Source organism: Alosa alosa, chromosome 19 (assembly GCF_017589495.1).
Source record: "Alosa alosa isolate M-15738 ecotype Scorff River chromosome 19, AALO_Geno_1.1, whole genome shotgun sequence".
In the NCBI taxonomy this organism is placed as follows: Eukaryota; Metazoa; Chordata; class Actinopteri; order Clupeiformes; family Clupeidae; genus Alosa; species Alosa alosa.
In genome coordinates, this window is record NC_063207.1 from 12,794,925 (window position 1) to 12,817,523 (window position 22,599).

Genomic DNA, 22,599 nt, shown 5'->3' on the forward strand with positions numbered 1-22,599 from the left:
TTTTAGAGTGACCTTTTATTATGACCAGTCCACGGACATTTGTGAAATGATCATGCATTTTAATCAACATAATTTGATATGCCACAAGTGTCGAGTGGATGGATTGTCATGGCGAAGTGCTCACTAAATATTTGAACAAAATTTGGGAGCATTTTTTGTGCATAAAAGAAATCTTTTATATTTTTCATATTTTACAATTCTTGAAAAATGCTAGCAAAACAAAAGTGTTGTATTTCAATTTTGTTAAGCATTTATTAGCCATCAGTTTAAACTTGTTTTCTCTCCCCTTGTGCCTTTACGACATCTATAGCTTGAGCCATTTTTTGTTGACGACTTTCAGCCAGATTTCATAAGCCTTACACCAACAAGCTTCAGGTAACCATAAAAGTACACACTGGGGAAATTCCTACAGATATTTGTGTCTGTGTGTGTGCGTGTGTGTGTGTGTGTGCGTGTGCGTGCGTTTATGTGTACGTGTGTGTGTGTTTGTCTATAGATCGTACAGTATGTGTAGTTAGGAAGATATGTGACAAACATTCATCTTAATTATTGTTTGGTTTCTCTCTTCTCTTACCAGCAATGGATCAATTATCCATATGACGAACATTACTGTGACCACCAACTCCCCATTCCCCAGTGACATGCAGATTATTGCCACCTTGACCAGAGCTGCAGAGAGTGGGAATTTGTCAATTACCATCATCTCCATCAATGGCACAGGTAGGCAGATGTGCTTTAAAAACCAAGTGATTTTCCACTTATACTGCTACTATATGCATAGTATGCATGCATGCTACTACTACTACTGATGATGATGATACTAATAATAATAATAATATAGGATTAAATGTTGTAAATTGTAAAATACCAATAGAAGAGTGTCACAGTTCAACAAGCGTGGTTGCTACATCAAAGACACTTTCCCTTTTGGTTGATACAAAATGCATTTTAATTTGTATTTTGAGTTTGATCTAACTACCTCCTTTATTCTCTTCCCCATTTCACACACACACACACACACACAGACACAGCGGTATCAGGTGAAATCAGCAACAAGATTAACCTCTTGATTGCCTTTGGGCTTACCTTGCTATCGCTCTATGTGGCTCTGCCCTGGTAGCCTCTGAGGTCTCTCACCTCACCTTGCTGGCGCAGACTTTTATTGTGAAGAGAAATCTTTGACCATCACTCTTATTGTTGGAGGAGTTCTGCATGGCTGACTGAAATACTAATAATACTCCTACTTTCATCGTTCAGAATACTGGATACGACTCCTGCAAACATCACATCAAAAATGCCACATCTGTTTTTCCTTGTTTCCTTGCTATTAAGACATTGCAAGGTTTGAAAATGTATTTGCTTTAAAGTCTTGTTTTTTTGTCATTTTCAAATGAATGTTGCATTGTGGGAGGGAGAGGCAAGAGTAGAAGCATACATCATAAATCACATACACAGGTCATCTGTCTTAGCGTTGATTTATTGTTGATTCCTAGCTCTTGTTTTTAATGAACACTTTGCTGTAGTTACACTGACGACTATGTAATGTAATTTTGAGCATCATGTCACTGGGTATTCATGGCACACTCTCATGTATTCACTCTTACTCGACTCGTTCACTTGCTTCGTTTTCCCCAAAGTTGGGGATTTGCTTCAGCTTAAAACCCATTCATTGTATCACCAACATAAACATTGAAAACGTCTAAAGTTCTTATTCTTTATTTTTATATCTGGCACTCATTTTATGTCAAAGTGGGATTCAGTAGGCCAATTTTTTTTTGTCAGACACACCAAAAGAGGCACTGTTTGAGATGTCTCTGGCACAGGTGCTGGTGCAAGACAATAGCCTGGCCTGGGAACAAGACAAATTCACATTATAAATTGATTTGATCTTGGCACTGGTATAACATATGCCTTTGTTATTCACTCTGGGTTGACAAGTGTTGAGCAACAGCGTAAGTTTTCTTTTGTCTCCATTTCTCTGGTATGTCAACCATTTTCAAATATCGACAAGGTCCAGCTCCTGGGTAGATAAACAACCCTGCTCTGTGAGTTCTGTGTCAGCGTTTCCCCCCCCCCCATCATAAATTACGGGAAGTGTAATGTTCAACCGGGTTCTTCCAGTTCTTCCAGGTGTGATCAAATTTACAGATATCGGTAAATGTTTCCAGAAATGTTTTCTGTTTGCCTTGAGTGAACATTTGCGAACACACCTAAGGGTAGGATAAGATTACAATCTGTTTTACTGGCAAAAGAAGCTTTGCTTCCCTTCAAGGTTGGATTTTTTTGGGCATTGTAGTTGACTGGTAGGAAACAAAAACCACCATTATTACATCATTATATTGTGGTTCTGTGTTACATAGCTATGTATCAGCTTTGTCATCCTTTCTTAGACAATTTCTATTGATAATAGACATTAGAAGTGGATTGCAGTGTCTCTGTGTGTAACTGGCATAAAACATCATTTCAGTTGTCCATCACACTTAAAATCAGTATAACATTTAATGGAGGTCATAAAACGACTATAAACGAGTGATGCCATGGGCTTAGTCATGAAGAAACCTGAATGATCATGTTGGTCGATAACAGATGGCTTCAAAACTGGTTTTAATGAGCTCCCAGATACTGGCACAACTGATCCATTCAGGCAAGAGGATGGAGGGAGGACTAACTCTCTTTGAGACACTGTAATAATATGACTGTGAGGAGGAAATACCAACTGAATATTTGCTTTCCAACAACATTTCGCTGTCACATTCATCATTAGGCATTAAGAATGTCAGTTCTTAATGCCTAATACAGTACTGGTTTATTTAGCACACTAAGCAGCAAAATACTAAACTTCCTCCTCCGTTTTCCCTATAACAAACAAAAAATACTTGAAATGTCTTTTTTGGTTTGTTTATTAAAACAGCACACTTACTGACAAGGTTATCTGTCATGACCGATACCAATTTTGCTCCAATCACTAGGTGCGTGGCGTTATGTTAACTGATCACAGGCACTGATGATGTATGTGCTCACAAATAACTAATTTTGTCAAACACAAACTCTCAAAGAAGAAAGAGCCATTCTCTGAAACAGAGGGCACAATGAATCAAAGAGATCTTGAATTGAAGATCCCCATATAACTCAGATAGATTCTCCATGGTCCAAACAGTTTCAGTCTTTTGTGTGGTTAGGATCTTAACCAAGCCAAAGAAAACACAAATGTACTTGTCAGCTTATTATCATCCCAATGTTTATGACAATCCATAAGTATTGCAAGAATGCACACATGCAGAAGAGCCTTTTTTTGTATTTCAAGGCTGAAACAGACATGTGCGTGTGAGTGTGCAATTAGGCCCCTTTATTAAGGCGTGCTCTCTGTTCTTCTTGGTATTCTTTGGAATCTTCCCAAGGCCGGGGTCCACGAATATTCTTCCAAGTGTCCAGGTTCTTCTCACGAAGTTTCTGTCAGGTGCATGCATGTATGCACATACAAAGACAGAAAAAAGGAAACATAAGAGGTCATATTTTAGAGGCTTTTTACACAGCATTGTCATGGCGATAATTTTGCACCGTAATTCCGCCTTGCCGTTTTGTCTAACATCCTCTTTAGACAAAAATCCTGCCATAATCACAATAAGACCCCTCAGTATCCTCCTTTGGTTGTTTACACGGTACCAAATAGAGAGTTTTCATTCTGTAAACAAGCAAAGGTGGCATAATCCCAGTTTCATTCTGTACTGTAAACAAGCAAAGGTGGCATAATCCCAGTTTCATTCTGTAAACAAGCAAAGGTGGCATAATGAGAGGTCTTCTTAACATCTGACAGCTGACGAAGACCTGAGTGGTCGAAACGTTGTGTATCACCCACCATTAAACTGGGAGCTTTAGACACAGTGTGCGGATATCTTTTCTTTTGTTTTACTCAGTATCTCTAGTATCCAGCACTTGTAGAATCAGTATAGATGTGCGTACACGTCTACACTTCAGTCTTCTTAACATGACTATTACCAGATTTAGGTTGCATGCTTACCGTATTTTCCGGAATATAAATCCCATCAATCAAAAAAATGCATCATGAAGAGGAAAAAACCATATACAGTTATGTGCAGAATAACAGTAGTGTGTTTTAAAAAATTGAATAAAGCTCAAAATCCTTAGAATAGCGGTTAATTCCATAATATCAATGCATTGGGAACACTGCACATTCAATTTCAAATCAAAACATAACCAAAATTGATCATGTGTGTATTATACCTTTACAGAAAGTGAAGAAAAAGGAATGTTACGCTGTTAGCAGTGTTTGCATTTTTCTTTACAAACTAAAACATTTACTGTATAAACTGAAAAATGTCTCAAGATTTTTGCTTTACTTTGAATCACTGCACTAATATCTAGTTGCATTACCATTATTTCTGAGAATTGCTTCTATTCCAGCCCAGGACGATTGAATTACATTCCACAATTCCTCTGCATTTCTGGGTTTTGCCTCAGAAACAGCATTTTTGATGTCACCCCACAAGTTTTCTATAGGATTGAGGTCTGGGGATCGGGCTGGCCACTCCATAACGTCAATCTCTTTAGTCTGGAACCAAGACTTTGCTCGCTTACTGGTGTTTTGGGTCATTGTCTTGTTGAAACACCCATTTCAAAGGCATTTCCTCTTCAGTATAAGACAACATGACCTCTTCAAATGTTTTGATGTATTGAAACTGATCCATGATCTCTGGTGTGCGATAAATAGGTCCCAACACCACAGTATGAGAAACATCCCCATAACATGAATTGTGCACCACCATGCTTTACTGTCTTCACAGTGTACTGTGGCTTGAATTCAGTGCATGGGGGCCGCAGACAGTTTGTCCAACGACCCACATGCACCGATTTCAAGTCACAGTACACCTTTATTATGACCGCCGCTAGCGAAGCTAGCGAAGTGGTCATATAGGGATTGTCAAGTTTTTTTTTTTTTTTTTTTTTTTTTCCCCCGTCATCTACTTCCTGAATTTTTGGTCAACGATACCGGGACACCGAACCACGGTGCACATGAAATTTGGTGGGTATGTAGCCCCACTAGACTTTTACGGAAAAATTTTGTTTTAGGCCCCTAGGGGGGGCCCTCCCCGTGCTGGGCTCCCCGAACCGCAAAAAAAGCATTTTTTCCTAAATAACTACCTGAACCGTGGCACTGAGGATGAAGAATCTTTTATGGTATGTTGGTTTCAAGGGCCCACATCAATCTGGCCCATAATCACTAATTTGTGATTTGCACCCCCCCGGTAAAAAATGAAAATGCAATATTATTCTGCTTTAATCGCCCCTATCTACAGTTAAGATGTTCAGAACTGCACCAAATTTTATGTGTATGATTGACCTGGCATTCTCTGGGGGTATGCCAAGTTTCGTAGAATTTCATCCATGGGGGGTCTTTAGGTTTAGGTTATATGTAAATTTAGTGACTGTACACTCATTGGCCTGTAGATGGCGGTGCACACATATACACATGCACACACACACAGGCACCCACATACTATCGGTATTAGAACGGCCGATACATAATTACAAATTCAGTAGGATTAAAAGAAAGCCAAAATAAATATTCATCATCATCATCATGGCTGCATTTCCAGTATTGGCGATAAGTAGTCGTTTGTCCACTAGATGGCGCATCGTTGCAGTGAGACGTAATTTTGTTGGAAGTTAAACGTGGGTTGGAATCACAATGGACGCTTCCTACAAGGACTATAGTTTACCGCAGAGAACGTCTAATAAGGATAGGATGATGTTCACATGAAATGTAATTCCCATTTCTTCTTGAAGCCTAAATAAATCTGAGGATGTTTATCGGACATGCTTGTTTTTACTGCAGAATGCGTTAATCTTATAATATCAATAAGGACCTAGGTAATGTTACCGTTAGCGTTGGTTGAGTGATGGAGGCCAATTTGATTGATTGCATTTGTAGAAAACTATAAATGCGGTTATACCAAGCAAATTGATAGCAGCACTGTAGGCTAATTGTATCTTTCGACTGTCATTTGTTGCACGTGCTACAAAAATCATTCTGTGCAATGGAAGATTTACCAACGTTACACCGGTCTGATACAGTTTTGCCTATACATGCGTGAGACTGAGACGCCTGTTTATTTGTTTTAAATGCGTGCAGGGTGTGAGAGGGGAATCGATGTGCTTTGATGAAATTAAAAAGTGAAATTAAAAAGCATGTGTGTGTGAAGTATCCAAACAATTCACCTTCATTTCATTATGGCTGCTTTAGCAACACACCTTAAGCTACTGTGTAGTGGGTCCCATTTAGAAGTAGCTACTTCATTCGCGCTTTCCTTGACTCATGGAGCTGCGTGAATTTTATTACAACTTTTCGCCACGATATGGCAATTTAAGTCCGCTTGATACTGTAAGGCGTAAGCCATTGGTTTCCAAAGGAGATTTTATTTGTGTCGCCATAGCCTATTGACAATTTATGTTGTAAATAGGCCTACCTTATAAGCCTACCTGTAGCTTAGGGAAGCTAACAGCTTTCTATTAGGATCTAGTTTGTTAGTTACAGTTTTGTCATAACTCCCTGATGCATTTTTCATTTTCATTTAGAATAGCCAGAGCGTGGATATCTCAATCGGAAAATTAAACAATATCGGGTGCCTATGGACTAGGGCCCAGTTCCCCGAAAGCATCTTAAGCTTAAGAGCGTCGTAAAGTCCCTCTTACGAACGTCTTAAGATTTGCCGACTGTTTCGAAACCATCGTAGCTTAAGAGCGTCGTGAAAACACTTCGTAGATCTACGAGTGCTCCAGAGTACTGTTACGGGCTAAGAGCCGCCTCAACAGTAGGCCTACTTCTCACTGAGGTCACCAACAGGACATACAGAGGAATTACAATTTAGAATACATAATCCAACTTAAGTTTCCATTCTTTATTTACCCAGGGGGCAAAGGGGGTTTAGATGACATGGGCTGCTGTAAAAGGTTGTTATATAAAAATGAAATCTATGATGTCTGAGGATCACAACCTGGGTGGACAACCCGGTCAACAAGCTGCTGGAAACTTGCAATTAGGGTCAAAACAATGCTACCTCAAATTCTGCTTTAACTCCCTGGAATCACCCAATCATGCAAAAAAGGTTTAATTATATCCATGAATCCTGGGCCATATCTCCCTGATACTTTATGCTAGAAACAAACTGAGCACACCTTTCAAAAGAGTGGAAGATAGGCTTTCATCTGAAGCCTTGATTGTACATAATTAGAATGTAAGAGTTAACAATGCCTCTTAATTCATAGGTATACAAAGATATTTATAAATATTTAAAGAACATTCCATTATATTCGGTAGCATTCTTTTCCCTTTGTTGTTAAAATAAACAAAATACCATGTGAAGTTAACTTTTACAGATGAAATAATATTTTGATCATTTTACTAACCAGACTTCAGACCCATTAACACATTTACATTACATTTAGCAGACACTTCTTGACCAAAGTGACTTACATATGTCAGCTATATCACAAGGGATCACATTGTTCCCGGAGCAACTTGGGGTTAAGTGCCTTGCTCAAGGGCACAACGGTGGAAGCCGGGAATTGAACCGACAACTTTCAGGCTACTGCACGCTAGCCCAGCTCCTTAACCACTACACTACCACCACCTAATTTAGAGGGAATTCAATTTCAAGCCTATGATTGCCTGGTAGCACATCCTGAGGAGCTTGCTGCACACATTGAAGGACCGCAGCCTCCTCAGGAAGTACAGCCTGCTCTGCCCTTTCTTGTAGAGTGTGTCCGTGTTGGCTGACCAGTCCAGTTTATTGTCCAGGTGGAGACCCAGATACTTGTAGGTGCTTACCACCTCCACATTGACCCCATCAATGGAGACTGGTAGCAGAGTGGGCTTAGACCTGCGTCAGAAAACTTCTGTATGTGGCATGACTCTGTGTTGTAGCAGAAGTCAGATGTGTACAGGGTGAACAGGACTGGTCAGGTAATCTGTACCAGGTTACCAGGTGAGCATCCACACCCATCTGCAATAGCTTGTCTCCTAGTCTGAGGGGTTGGATGGTGTTAAAAGCACTTGAGAAATGATGTGATGTCTTGATGTCTTTCACAGTGTTGGAACTTGTCCGAGGCGTAGACTCAAGTTAAAGATGTGCTTCAGTGGCTTCCCCAGTTCAGCAGCACAGGCCTTGAGTAGCCTTGGACACAGTCTGTCAGGCCTTCTTGGGGTTTCTTTAGTTGAACTCTTACTTGATCTGCTGTGATGATGGGGGGTGTGGGGAGGGGGAGGGGTGCATCTGGGATCTGTGTGTGATTGCTGTTGACTGAAGTCATTGTCACCTCATTGTTCGTGATCGCTATGTGGGGAGGGGTGCAATATCCAGTGATGGTGGGGGGCACGATAGCCTGTGATGTGGAGGTGAGTGTTGCACTGGTATTGAGGGGGTGTGGGGGTGCATGGGGGCTGGGAATGACCACCTCCTTGATGTCCCTGTCAAGGATGCCAGAGTCGTGGACACCTCAACAGGCACAGGCAAGATTTTTTACAAGATCTGATTTTTTACTGCCCAAGCGATTCATCATTATTATAGTGTTCATATTAATAGCGTCTTGAAATACAACCCCAAAACAGAAAAAAGTTGGGACGTTGTGCAAAATGCAAATAAAAACTAAATGTGATAATATACAAGTCTAAGTGAAAACCCATATTTAGCAGCAAAAGGACACAGACAACATAATGTTGAAAATGAAAATTTGGACTATTTCATGGAAAATATATGTTCATTTTGAATTTGATGCCAGCAACATGTTTCAAAAAAAATTGGGACGGGAGCATGTTTATCACTGTACTGCTTCACCTCTTCATCTAACAGCAAATTGTCATTACTACACGATTTCAGTTGCTCAACAGTATGGGGTATTCTTAGTCATGCTTTTCATTCCATTATGCACCTAATTTGACAAATCTGAACTGCAGACAGGCCATTTTAGCACCTGGACTCTCTCTCTATGGAGAAATACTATTTAAATATGTGCAGAATGCATTTGGCCATTGTTTTCCTGAAATATTCAAGGTCTTCTCTAGAATAGATATGGCAGTATATGTTGCTCAAAACCTGTATACATCTTTCAGAATTGATTGTGCTTTGCCAAATGTGCAAGATGCCCATGCTGTAGGCACTAATGCTCCTCCACACAGTCATAGATGTTGGGTTTCGAACTGAGCACTAAAACAAGTTGGATAGGTTGGATACATGGATAGGCCCTCTTTAGCCCAGATGAGTCCATGATTTCCAAAAACAATGGCAAATGTTGATTGGTCTAACCACAGGACCTTTTTCCACGTTACCTCAGTTCATTTTAAACAAGCTCAGGCCCAGATAAGACGGTGGTATTTTCTGTATTGTGTCTCAATACAATTTTGGTTGTTAGAATTTTACAATGACAGGTGTAGAAACAGGTCTGGTGTTGATGCAGTGCCATCTGAGGTCCAGAAGACCACGACCATCCAATGTGTTCAGCTCCTTCCCTTGTCCTGTAGATGATGGACCCCCCAAATACTTCACAATTTCATCTTAAGAAGCATTAAAATGGCATTGTTTCATCATTTGTGTGATGAATACCCGTACATCTTTACTTCTAAGAGACCCTGCTGGGATGCTCTTTTTCATACCCAATCGTGTTGCCAGTTACCCTAATTAGTTTTGAAACATTCCTCCTTTTGTTTTCTTTATCATTACACACCTTTTCCAGCATTTTGTTATCCCTGTCCCAACTTTTTTTGAAACATGTTGCTGGTATCAAATTCAAAATTAAAATATATATTTCATGAAATAGTCCAATTTGTCATTTTCAACATTACATTACATTACATTACATTACATTACATTTAGCAGACACTTTTTGACCAAAGTGACTTACATATGTCAGCTATATTACAAGGGATCACATTGTCCCCAGAGCAACTTGGGGTTAAGTGCCTTGCTCAAGGGCACAACGGTGGAAGCCGGAATTGAACCGACAACTTTCAGGCTATGCTAGCCCAGTTCCTTAACCACTACACTCACATTTGATATGCTGTCTGTGTCCTTTTTTCAAGTAAATATGAGTTTAAGAGATTTGCAGATTATTACATTCTGTTTTTATTCACATTTTACACAACGTCCCAAGTTTTTCTGTTTTGGGTTGTAATTGTTTTATAATGAAAATTGAAAAGCACTTAGGCTACCATGAAATTTCTCAACCTTGATTTCGCCAGCTTCTCGATATTTTATCGCTGCCGATGTCTTTGCAGTCCACAGCAGCAATAAGTGGTTATTTATTGCCTTCTAGTGGTGAAATGAAAATCCAAGTAGCCTAGCCTATTTTACATGGGATTTTCAACAATACAGGAAGTAGCGTTAACATAATCGTGCACCACTGCAGAAGAAGACGTTGTGTTTTTGATGTGTTTGTGGACTAAGTTTGTGCATAGTAAAAGTGCAAGGATACAAAGACAGAACTGACTGATATCTTATTTATGGACTGTTTTACAAGATCACCTTTTCGGTAAGTAGTATACGTAAAACTATTTGATCAATCAAAACTATTTTCTTTGCAGCAGGCTAAGCTAGAACTAGTGCTAGTGGAGAAACATGGATAATTAGCAACAGAAGTTCAAAGTCTTTCAATGTAACGTTACATAATCACAACTATATTTCATACTGCTTGTACAATCAAGATATCGTTTGAAAGCTGTATTCCCGTTGTGTTGGTAGGGCTGTAGATTTCACAACTAAAATGATATATAGCAGAGATATGAAACAGGGCTGGCAACTTTTCAAAAAACCTTGGAGTGAGATTTGGTGGGGCCAACCAAAATTTTGCTGCGGAAATTTTTGTTTGGCTCAGCATTATTACCGTACAGTAAAAAAAAACGTACATCAGTGGTTCTCAGATGTAGGGACCAGGCATGGACGGATTATGAACTTTCGGGCCCTGGGCCCACATGTAATAAGGGCTCCCCACTAATTGTCGCATATGTCCTGGGGTCCTCCTCCAGAATTTTTTGAATTTGTTTGATGTGATTTCCTGTATTCTGGTGCATTTTGGGGATTGCCAATACTAAATTCAATCAGATTCATAGCCTATATCCTGATGTGTTGATATTGAGGCAATGACAAAAAGAATTTTGGGACTAGATGCAATTTCCTGAATTCTGGTACATTTTAACAGGTTATTTAGATACTTCTATATAACAAAATAAAGCCAGCCTACGAAATTAATAAAAAGTAAATCATGCATAATTAAAAAATAACTCAATATATAGGCTACTTGGCTACACAATAAGGTTTCCATTACAGCACCGCGGACGTTCAATGAACGCATGAAAGCGGATGGCTTGTTTGAAATCCCGACACTCTTTCAACTACATGGAATGTAATAGTGATCATCAAATACCTCCCCAGATTTCAGTGCCCATCAGTCCCAACATTTAACAATATAATCAAACAGTCCAAAAGTAAATTAAATATCAAACTAAACCGAAAATGTCATGCTTTTGAAGGCCTACCAGTATGCGCTCCAAGAAACACATGTCTCAAAAATAAAACTTCGCTTAAGAAATAAAGGGCTGTCTCGAATACAATCCTGCCCCTAAAGGCCTGTACTTTGTCTTAAGACCCAGGCCATAATTTAAGGATTTACAGTCTCTAACTAGAGAAACTGGCTTCAGATATCCAACAGAGTAAATACGAGATTGTGCAGTCTTAGCTGTGGTTAGTGACGTGATGCTGTTAATGGGGAGTTTTACATAGCCGAGCGTAAACCTATAGGTTATTATTTATTTGGTGTAGCCTACCTATAAGGCTTTTTTCCTTATCAAAAGTGAGGGGGACGACTGATCTCTTCAACACTGCGGGGGATTTGGCGCTTGTCACTGTATGTGTGACAGAAGCGGAATGGGAGAATGTGTAACAAAAAAAAAAAAAGCTTAAGAGTGATTTACGCGCAAATGGGAGAATCCAATGAAAATGACAATGAAGCACTAAACAGATGCTGAAAACAGCACTGGTATTTCGCATGGCAAAAGTGGGGGGACCCAAACTAACAATTTTAAAAAGTGGGTGGGTGTTTTGTAAGAATTTAACAAATGTTTGTATATTTTAACTTTTAAATGCATCAATCAGGTGCACTTTCAAAATAAATTCAGAGGTCAGACTTGCTTATTTTTATGGAAATATTTGTGCTGTAGCCTAAGCTATTTTGCACTTCAGAATTATAACCATGCACACACAGGTGGAATAGTTATGGTGATATTGCAATAAGTTCAAAACCACAAAACATATGCTACATTCCACAGTACAGAAATGTTAAAAAATGTGTGTACATTTCAGCACTCCATGAAATTATGCAGAAGTGGTCACCTGTGTTATTCAGCTAGTTCATTTAAGATAATATATTGGTCATTGTAATGGCCATCTAGCCTATAGCCTACATGCTCTTCCTTTTTCAGGATGTACCCATATCTGGGAACGTATGATGTGAATGTTTGCATATGGCTTATGTCAGGCTTTATATCATATTTTTTTATCAATATTTATATCAATATTTATTTGATTTTTCTTCATATTTTTTTGCATTAATGTCACTAAGAAGCATGCCAATATAAATATATTCATTTATCTGTGTAAGTGGGATTGGCTGGAACCTGACAATATAAGAACCATGATAGTGGGATAATCTATGGCTGAGCAATTTACAAAAAAAGTATGTACTGACAAATAGTTTACATTAGAATACATTATAATTTCGCCCCAATGAGGCTATGTAGAAATGTGTTGCAATTTCAAAACCGGATTACTTAGGAACCACTTATTGCACAGAGGTATGCTTTATATCCTCGTGATTCGGGCACGGTTTGCTGTTTATTGTGATATTGTGTGAAGGGTTAGTGAGATATTTAACAGAGAGTAATGGGTGTGCACTGTGTGCAAAATGCAAATATGATTAGTCTAAATTGCACGTCGGTTCAATGTTAATTTTCTCGCGAACCATTTATCACAGCAACTTGACGCTAATATAATATATGATATATATAATAAAGCTTAGATTCCGATCGTTCACATGATGTGTAATGTGTCATATGTATAGGTTTAGTTTAGTTGAACCTCATCTGCCAGGTATTTGACCTACCAGGTTGACACTTCAGCGTGAAAAATACTCAATAATACTCAAAGCATACCTGAAGCCGGGGAAATGCGCCTGGGATGGCTTCTGAAGTAGCATCGCAAATGAGAGAAAATGTAGAAAATTCCACAGACAGGGGGTGCTCTTGAACCCTCTCACCGTCTCTGAAAGCATAACTAGTCGATCAGTGGCTGACCGACCGGGTTGACACTTCAGCGTGAGAAATCGGGGGTGTGGCGTGTGAGCGTGTGAAACTAATCAAATGCGTGTGTCTCACGGCCAATGCGTGAGAGTTGGCAGCTCTGTGAAAGCAGTTATGGATGATGGCATTTGATCGCGGCTGCTAGCTGCCATAGGGAACTGCAAAGAGCTTCAAAAGCGTATTTTTTTGCGGGGGGGACATGCATACTTTGAACACATCCTACAAGTTTCCAGCAGCTTGTTGACCGGGTTGTCCACCCAGGTTGTGATCCTCAGACATCATAGATTTCATTTTTATATGACAACCTTTTACAGCAGCCCATGTCTGATTTCGTAAAAAACGGGTGTTTTGCCCCCTGGGTAATTGTGTTTAGCCTACCTGTGATGAATCAGATTTTAGCGTGCAAAATAGCCCACATTTAATGGTCATAATAATGTGATGAAAAGCGGACAAAAATGCAATCAAGTTATGAAACGAGACGTTGCCAGAATAGTTTGACATTATCTTTGCTAGGTGAAGGCTATATTTTATTAGGCCTAGGAGGTAAAAAGCAGAGAACGCAACATGTGGTTTAGTCTGTAGCCTACTGCATAAAAATCTAAGCCTACATTTCCTCTCTTTCTTACTCGACTTCTTTCTTATCTTCAACACGTCTTAAGTGACACCGCGAAAAATTATTGCATGGTGCAACAATCTTATCTTAAAATAATTACAATTATTTATGTCTCTGTCTGGTATATAACTATACGTGGGATGCTTACGTGCAGATGTCAAAGTGTTTCTATTTTCGTATTGATGTGAATTAATGTGTAGATCCGAAGTTTAAATGGTAGGCCTATAGCTGTGACGTGCAGTCACCTGACATCACCGTCAAATCAGAGGATATTTCAGAACTATTAACGTGGACAGCTCCCCTTAAGAGCATCTTAAGAGGAGTGTGCAGCGTTCACGCTTCTGAGCATGTTCGGGAAACAGTCGGAAAAACCAAACGAACGATCGTAAGTTGAATCGTAGAAAACCCTCTTAAGAGCGTGTCTCCGTCGTTATCGGGGAAGTTGGCCTAGGCTGGGTGAACCCAGCCTGATCTGCCCGCTATTTATTTTTTGATTTCTTGAAAAAGATTGAGCTTGGTCTGGTGAAAGCCAGACTAGCCATGGACCTCAGTTACACAATGCAAGGGAACATGAATCAGCCTATATTTGCACGAACAATAACGGACAACAGCTCTTCAACTTTGGCCCGTTAAAATGTGTATGAACAGTCTAGCGACACATTTCATCAAGGCCCATTTGGACATGTCAGTTATTTGCACCACTGGTTAGATGTAAAACAGCATTTCGTTTCAGACTACTGTTACTTAATTTGTGCATTAACAATAACGTTTCAGACTACTGTTACTTAATTTGTGCATTGACAATAAAGTATTACATGAACTAAGATGACTAAAATCTTATGTAGAAGAAGAAACATTCACAAAAAATCCATCCATCCAAAAATGACCTTTGTTTTTGATAGCTGTTGAAAACGGCATGGAACTGACAGAGATTTTTTGTTTATAAATAAATAAATAAATAAATAACAAACATTATGCTGATACCTTTTGCCAGTGTTTCTCAAAGTGTGGTCCGGGGACCACTGGTGGTCCGCAAGCTATCCCAAGTGGTCCGCGAGCAGAAGTGGTACAATATAATATAGATGAGTTGTTTGCCATATTGAAACCAACTTGTTTGTAAATCCAAACAGTTCTGCAACGCTGCCTATGTAAATTATGCCAGTTTAAATCATATGAATCCTCTGACACAATAAGCAAGGTGCAAAGAAAATAAGCAATGTGGCTCAGTGAGTAAGCCTATTGTGTAAGTAACTATTTAAGTAGGTCTACTCTTTTTTTAGCTAGGTGGTCCGTGAGTTTTTTTTTTATTGATTAAGTGGTCCTTGGTCTGAAAAAGTTTGAGAAACACTGCCTTTTGCTTTTCCCAAATACAATGTAGCCTAGGTGTTAGTGACCTTTCATCAATCCAGTTGCAATGGAAGAACTGTGATGAACTGCCCTACTTGTGATTGTTTAGAGATTTTAAAGGTTTTATAACAATGCTACATCTTCTTTGGCTATTCTACAATCTATTCACCTTTTCAGCACCAGTAGGCTACTTTCTGTGCAGCCGCACACACACATTCAGGCATGCCAAACAAGCATACACAAAAGTTTCAAGAGTGGGGGATGGAGTAAAATATGGAGACAAATTGAAGTGTGATTTATTTTCGCGGAACGGATGTACAGGACTGAGCGGCGGTCATATTTTGTACCGCTATGCGGTACATCTAGTTTCTTACGTGGTGTGTTTTATTGTGAGACATACGTTTCGTTTGAAGCTGCATGCCGGAAGGCTATCAAAAGCAGAAGATGTTCGGTTTGGTTTGGGATTTAATTTACGTTTGGACTGTTTGATTATACTGCTAAATGTTGGGACTGATGGCCACTGAAAACTGTGGGGTATTTGATGGTTCACTATTAAGTTTCATGTAGTAGAAAGAGTGTCTTGATTTCCATCCGCTTATTGTGAGACAAGGCATCCGCTTTCATTCATTCATGGAACGTGCGCTGTGCTGTAATGGAAAACTTATTGAGTATAGCCAAACACGTCTACAATAGCCTAAATTGAGTTATTTTTTTAATTATGCATGATTTACTTTTTTATAAAATTCGTAGGCTGGAATGCCTTGGAGCAACAATTGTGTTTAAATGTAGGCTACTGCTTTAGGCTCTGGTAAGCTCAGAAGGGGGCGGCAAGCGACTGGTAGCTTGAGACCGACATGTTGGAGACCCATGGTGTAGGACAACGACTTTTCATTGGCAACAGTATTAAACCAACCAACAATATAAAATATTAAGAAGAGCTCTTTTATGAGTTAAATCAAAACAATGTAGGCAATTATTACCGGCCTTTATTTGTCCGAATCTGAGGCCCGGCTATAAATAGAATCCCGGCCATAATTTGATGATTTAGGTAAGCAATGTAATGTGGTTTGCTTGCTGTACCTCATATTCCTCCTCAAGGATTACTGACTGTTTCTCCGGATTTATTTTGGCCTCCAGTAATGGGTCCAGCTAGGAGAAAAATAGAGATTTGTGAGATATGTTTATCATGTTGATGTATACATACAAATTCACAATAAATCTGGAAGACAAGTACTGTAAAGACCACCTGTTAACGCTTACTAAAGCTATGACTCAGACATTCAGGTTAGTGTGCTTAAAGAAGAAATATTTAAGAGAAAAAGACACCACTAAATCTTCAGGTGATGATAAAAATGTACAAGCATTGGCTCTTAAAGGAGAATTCCGGTGTGATATTGACCTAAAGTGTATTGAAACATGATACCGAGTGTGAACGTATGTCTCATAGCCCATCTCGGCTTGTCCCCTGCACTCCAAAATCTGGCGCAGATTCCAAAAATAATTCAGTGGAAATGCATGGATTCCAGTTTCTTCCAGTAGCAGCAACTGGAATCCATGCATTTCCACTGAATTATTTTTGGAATCTGATCCCTTATCATACTTGTTCATTCTTACGTTGCTCAACTTATCGTGACTAAATTCAAGATGGCTGCAAACGCTAAACTTCGCGGAAGATACTGTCTGTATAAATCGCCTTGTAAGTAAACTACCAGTGCTTTTCAAAGTTCTCAATGTCTCGTTTTAAATGTCAGGGCCCTCGGAAGTCTACCAATGAAGTGAGGAGATACATTGAGCCTCGTAAATGGGTGTAAAACAGTGATTTATTTGCATGGCTAGCCCGATGCCGAAGCACCACTATTGAAAAAGCTGTTGGTAGCATCGGCTAACTAGCGCCAGATTTTGGAGTGCAGGGGACAAGCCGAGATGGGCTATGAGACATACGTTCACACTCGGTATCATGTTTCAATACACTTTAGGTCAATATCACACCGGAATTCTCCTTTAAGCTTCTGATATGTACTCAAAGTATAAAAGTAAAAAGCATCCTAGCCTTTATGAAGGACTATTTTATCAGCATTTCTGTTTACAGGAGCGGACTGTACATATCTTATAGATAATCCAATATATCTCTATAACAACTATTTCACTGTGCCTAAAAATGCCAGAAAAGCTTGTTCCCTTGTACCAAGCCAAGGATGAACTTGCAAAGAAACAAACATTCTTTTTGAGGTAAGCTTGTTGACAGAATAGACATAGGAAATGACAAAACAAAGAATATATTCTACCCTTTTTCTGCCACTATTATTGTCCTATCTATTTAGGTTGGGACAAAAAAAAATTGGCAACAATTTGTTTTTGTTAAGCAACTGGGTCATTCTACGTCAATTCAACCAGGGCCCACGCATTTAGGTCTCAAAAAGTCCTGAAAAAATTACCAGGTGTACCTATGTTACCCAGGAGACACACTTTAAAATTCCTTTTATGTAAGATCAATACTTTCCAAGATACAGCCAGTTTTACGGATGCAGGGGGGTGTCGATTTTGTTCGGCCACTTTTTTGTCAAAGTTCACAAGCCCATAGCGCAAGAACTAAACTATGTAGGAGGCTCAAATTTTGCATGCTGGTACATAAATAGGAATAGTATAGCAAAATCACCACGTTTGACCTGGATGATCCTGCATGGTCATAGCTGTCCCTCAAAGGGGAACTGAAACGAAATAGGAAGTAACGGTGATATAACTGATGTGTTATCAGTTCTATTAATGGTAGGATACTTAAAACTGCTGAAATAGTTACAAGGGAGAAAAAACGGTGATCTGTTATTACATGGGCGCAGCCATCTTGAGCTTCAATGATCTGTGATGTCATTGGCATGGCATTCTACAGGTAAAATGGGTCATGTTAACGTACCATGCCAGTGACGTTATCGCACATCGCTGCGCTCTGATAACAACAAACGTAAACTTCAGTGCATAGAGGGAAATGTGATATATGTTGTGCTTTTATTATTATTTATAGATTAATTTGTTTACAATATTAATAACCAACATGTTGTCAACTTAAATTCTGTCCGTTTCAGCTCCTCTAGTTGATAAAAATGTTATTGGAGTTCTTGGCTGGGCTCTGTTTAGGCCTTCAGAAGACATAGACAGTAGAAAGACTCTTACAAAAAGCAATGAACCGAAAATAAATTCCTTCAGGGTCTGAACAGCAGACCTCACAAGTCTGAAAAATTCTCATTTTCAGAGCACCCAAACACCTTTTGGGAATATACAAAGATTTTTTTCTTTTTTTCTTTATTCTCCATGATCCCTTCTTTTTAAAAACACCAATTTGACTTGTCTCATGCAAATCTTTCTTTTTTTATTTTCCACCCTGAGCATGGGCAAAATGCACCATTGAGATCAATATGTTTTGGGGCAGCCGTGGCCTACTGGTTAGTGCTTCGGACTTGTAACTAGGGCTGGGATAAACGATTATTTTTTAAACGATTAATCTAGCGATTATTTTTTCGATGCATCGATTAATCTAACGATTCATTTTTTCAGTCCGATTCGATTATCTCCCCATTAATTCACTAATAGCAACTTATACATGTTTATTTACACATCTGAATGAAAAAAACATGAATTCTTTAACATTGCAATATATGTTTATTGCTCTTAAGATTCCAAAATAAAAGACTATACAAGTGCAAAGTAATGCATTCTTAGTCAGAGGTAGCATTCAATAAAGTTCAGTAGTGTATGTCTAATTGAGTGCATTTTAAGACGTTCGTGTGGGAATCCTTGCAATTAACATTAACACAGTTAAAAGGCTGCTGATGTGTGGATGCAATTCATAACGTAGTTAGTTCAAATAACGGTTCGTACTTCTCCTTTGGACAAGCACTTTTAAGTCTTGGAAAACACTTTTCCATTTACATCGGGATTTTGCAAACATTCAGAGTCAAGAGACGAATCGACGCTCATATTTTGCGTCGACGTATTTTTTGCGTCGACGTCATCGATTACGTCGACGCGTTGTCCCAGCCCTACTTGTAACCGAAAGGTTGCCGGTTCAGCAAGGCACCTAACCCCTCACTGCCGGTTCAGCTTGCCTTCAGCAAGGCACCTAACCCCTCACTGCTCCCCAACGCCGCTGTTGTAGGAGGCAGCTCACTGCGCCGGGATTAGTGTGTGCTTCACCTCATTGTATTCACAGTGTGCTGAGAGTGTGTCACTAATTTACGGATTGGGATAAATGCAGAGACCAAATTTCCCTCACAGGATCAAAAGAGTATACTTATACCTATACTTATATAGAGTTACCACAGTGCCACCTGTGGTTGTATAGAGTAACCTGTGCCCAGTATTGCTAAAAATCTTCATTTAGACATGACCTATAACAACACAGTGCAGCATATCAGTCAATTCCTTTGCATGAATGTCACACACGGTCACACATTCACAATTTTCGGGAAATTGTATTGTTCTTTATAGTATTCCTTAAGTTATTAAGTGGTAGGCTAGCAATAAAATGGGCTAGAATAATTTAAGCTTACATATGGAGCAACGTTTTGGGCAATCTTCCTCGGCAATGTTCCTTAATAATGTGGTTCTGACACCTCCTCATTATAGAGGAGAACTATCATCAGTAGGCAAATTGTCATGATGATCATCCAATCAGAATAAATGGAAGTGGTTGTGTGGTTACCCAGCAACATAACAGCCCCATCATGTATCATCATTCATCACCTTTATGGTAAAGGTTAAATCAAAGATAATTTGAAGCTCCTCTTCAACACTCTGTTTAAGCAGTGGCGGTGAGTCTTTATTGAACCTAAGTAAAAATGATTTCTACATTGTATAGGCCCTACTGCTGCATCAACAACCTAAGCCCCCCTGCTGGAACCTCATGCCACCCCTAGGCAAAATCTCTAGCTAGATCCGCATCTGTGCTTAAGTTACCCCCACTTGAAACAGTTACAGACTAGATGCTCTAGTTGTGAGCAGAGAGGAAGAATATAACGTTTGTAGCATTGAATTAAAAGTGGCACACATGAAATCGTCAATGTGTTACCTTTTTACGGATTTTCTGGGCATCGTATCGAATCTGTGTGAACTCCCTTAATCCAAACGAACCTCCCACGACCAGCAACTACGAAAAACACAGTTAACGTTAGAAACCTTCCGTTCACAACACATCAAAATACTTTTTACAAGGCCATTGCCTTTCGTTTAACTCAACCAGTTTCAGTTTAACCTTCGATAGCCATTGAGGGTTTTTTCATGACACATGACACTTATCAAACACTGCTTATCAAAGTCAGGGCAATTTCAAAATATAGCTATAGCTCATATCGTTAAATTCTTGTGAAAATCGGACTTTTGCTGTCAACGAACTATGTCAGAATAAACCTGCTTTAATATAGAAGCTAGTTGTGAAATCTTCAGTGCTTTTGTACCAACGTTAACATAGCCTACATTAGCCAGCTAGCTAGGAAATGACAAACAACACCTACGAGCATAGGGATGCCGTACTTCAATGTCTTGTTCTTATGCAAATGTGAGAGTTGGTTCCACATATTTCCTCTAATTATAACGACCTTTCCATTTTAATTTCAAACAGATAAAGTCACACTTTTCAAGTGGCTCACTGTCACCAGCTACAGTAATTCAGAGGGAGTTCAGTTTCCAAGTTGTACCAGCATGCATTTCAATGTTGATTCGCTATGAATTCTGGGTAGACACGCTACATTAAAAGTCGTCAAATCAAATTAAAAGTTGTAAAGCGTGGTACAATCATCGAGGCCTAGGTACTCTCAAGCATGATCTTAGTTAAACATTTGATAAAAAAAAAGTCCAATGTCAGTGTCTAAATTATATAGGTTGCAAAACTGAAGAATCATAGACTAGCCTAAACACAAATTCCTATAGGCCTAGCGTAATGCTATTCTTGTTTCATAGCAGTTTTCAGCATAATGGATGCCTCTTTGGCCTGGTAAAAAACAACAACACTCATTCACTTTGTGAAAAAGAGTCTGGGGACTTATGATTGGGAAACGTTTCCAAGACGGGCGTGCACAGCATGGTGACAGGCGTAGACATAGCGTTAACTTTGAAATCATTGGTCCAGCCTCACCAATCACATTACTTTCCTACTTTGCCTAAACTTGATAAACTAATAATAAACAGCATCAGCAGACAGGAAGGCCTACATACCTTTGCTGTAAATAAGTTTACATATTGATGTTTGCAGGTGTTGCTAATACCATTTAACACAGCCACTTTTGATTTTGAAGATGTCATCCCTTCTCATCACTGATTGGCCAGTCTTTTTTGGGTCTGATGGAAATGTTAGTGAATTATGGTGCTACTAGTCATTTGACTTGATACAGATCTGCGCAGATCTGACTTGATGTGATACCATCGTGACACCATGTCACATGACCTTAAAAGAGCCTACATTCAGTTCTTGCAGTTGTCTTTCCACATAGACTGCACAAGCTGAAACCCACCCCCATGACGTCATTACAAAGACATGATAGGGCAGTTTGTAAGGAATCTTCCCATGACAATTATGAAAGGTTTCTCATTCTGCTTCCTTATGTTAGAATGAGCAAAAATGTGTAAAAAAAGACTTTTGAATAATATTTAAACAAGGTTAACCAGAACAATAAATATCGTTATTAACAGGTTATCTAAAATTGAAAATGTTTTAACTAGTTTAACAGAACAAGTGAAATTGATTTTGTTCCCGTTTTTGGTTACGTTCATCCAAAAAACTGTGTTCATTTCCAGTTTTTCATTCTTTGAACCGTTTCTAATCCCTGGTAAGAAAATGGAATGGATAGGCTACCTTCTTATATGTGATTTCTGCAACAATGGTAGGCTAGCCTACAGAAAACGTTTTGATATTCTGTTATTCTATGCTGTTGGTTAAATAGATGGCACAGATGAACACTTTATGTAGGCCTATGTGCTACAATGCAGGCCTGTTAACTGTATGACAACAATGGTAAACTGCATGATAGCAATTTATTTCGTCAGTCATCATGCTCATAAAGATTAAGAATGAAAGTTCTTTCTTCAAATAGAAAAATGGAATAAACTGTATCCAGAGCATATAGTTAGAAGAATAATTAAACTTTATAATAGGTGCATACTGTGGATGGATATTCACACACACATACTTTCTGTCTTCCTGTTTCTTTATATAAATATATTTCTCTTTTGTTTTGTTTCTGTAAAGTGATGTGTTCCCCCTTGTTTTTTTTAATACAGAAAGAAATGT

At 39.0% G+C, this 22,599-nt stretch overlaps 1 protein-coding gene across 1 annotated transcript; it reads right to left on the bottom strand.

The window, feature by feature from the left end:
* Positions 1-2,882: 2,882 nt before the first annotated feature.
* Positions 2,883-21,021, bottom strand: LOC125312391 (cytochrome c oxidase assembly protein COX16 homolog, mitochondrial). The gene is made up of 4 exons (XM_048270910.1): positions 20,828-21,021; positions 20,386-20,463; positions 16,404-16,472; positions 2,883-3,450 (listed from the first exon to the last, which is right to left on the bottom strand). The coding sequence occupies exons 1-4, from the start codon at positions 20,888-20,890 to the stop codon at positions 3,337-3,339; spliced, it is 324 nt and encodes a 107-aa protein (XP_048126867.1). The 5' UTR covers positions 20,891-21,021; the 3' UTR covers positions 2,883-3,336.
* Between the last annotated feature and the right edge of the window lie 1,578 nt (positions 21,022-22,599).

Excerpts from the sequence above, each read along its gene's own strand:
- LOC125312391 (XM_048270910.1), bottom strand. The coding sequence starts at position 20,890 with ATGTGGAACCAACTCTCACATTTGCATAAGAACAAGACATTGAAGTAC. Across the intron at positions 20,464-20,827 it reads AGTACGGCATCCCTATGCTC|TTGCTGGTCGTGGGAGGTTC; the intron begins GTAGGTGTTGTT and ends TGTTTTTCGTAG. Across the intron at positions 16,473-20,385 it reads CCCAGAAAATCCGTAAAAAG|CTGGACCCATTACTGGAGGC; the intron begins GTAACACATTGA and ends TTTTTCTCCTAG.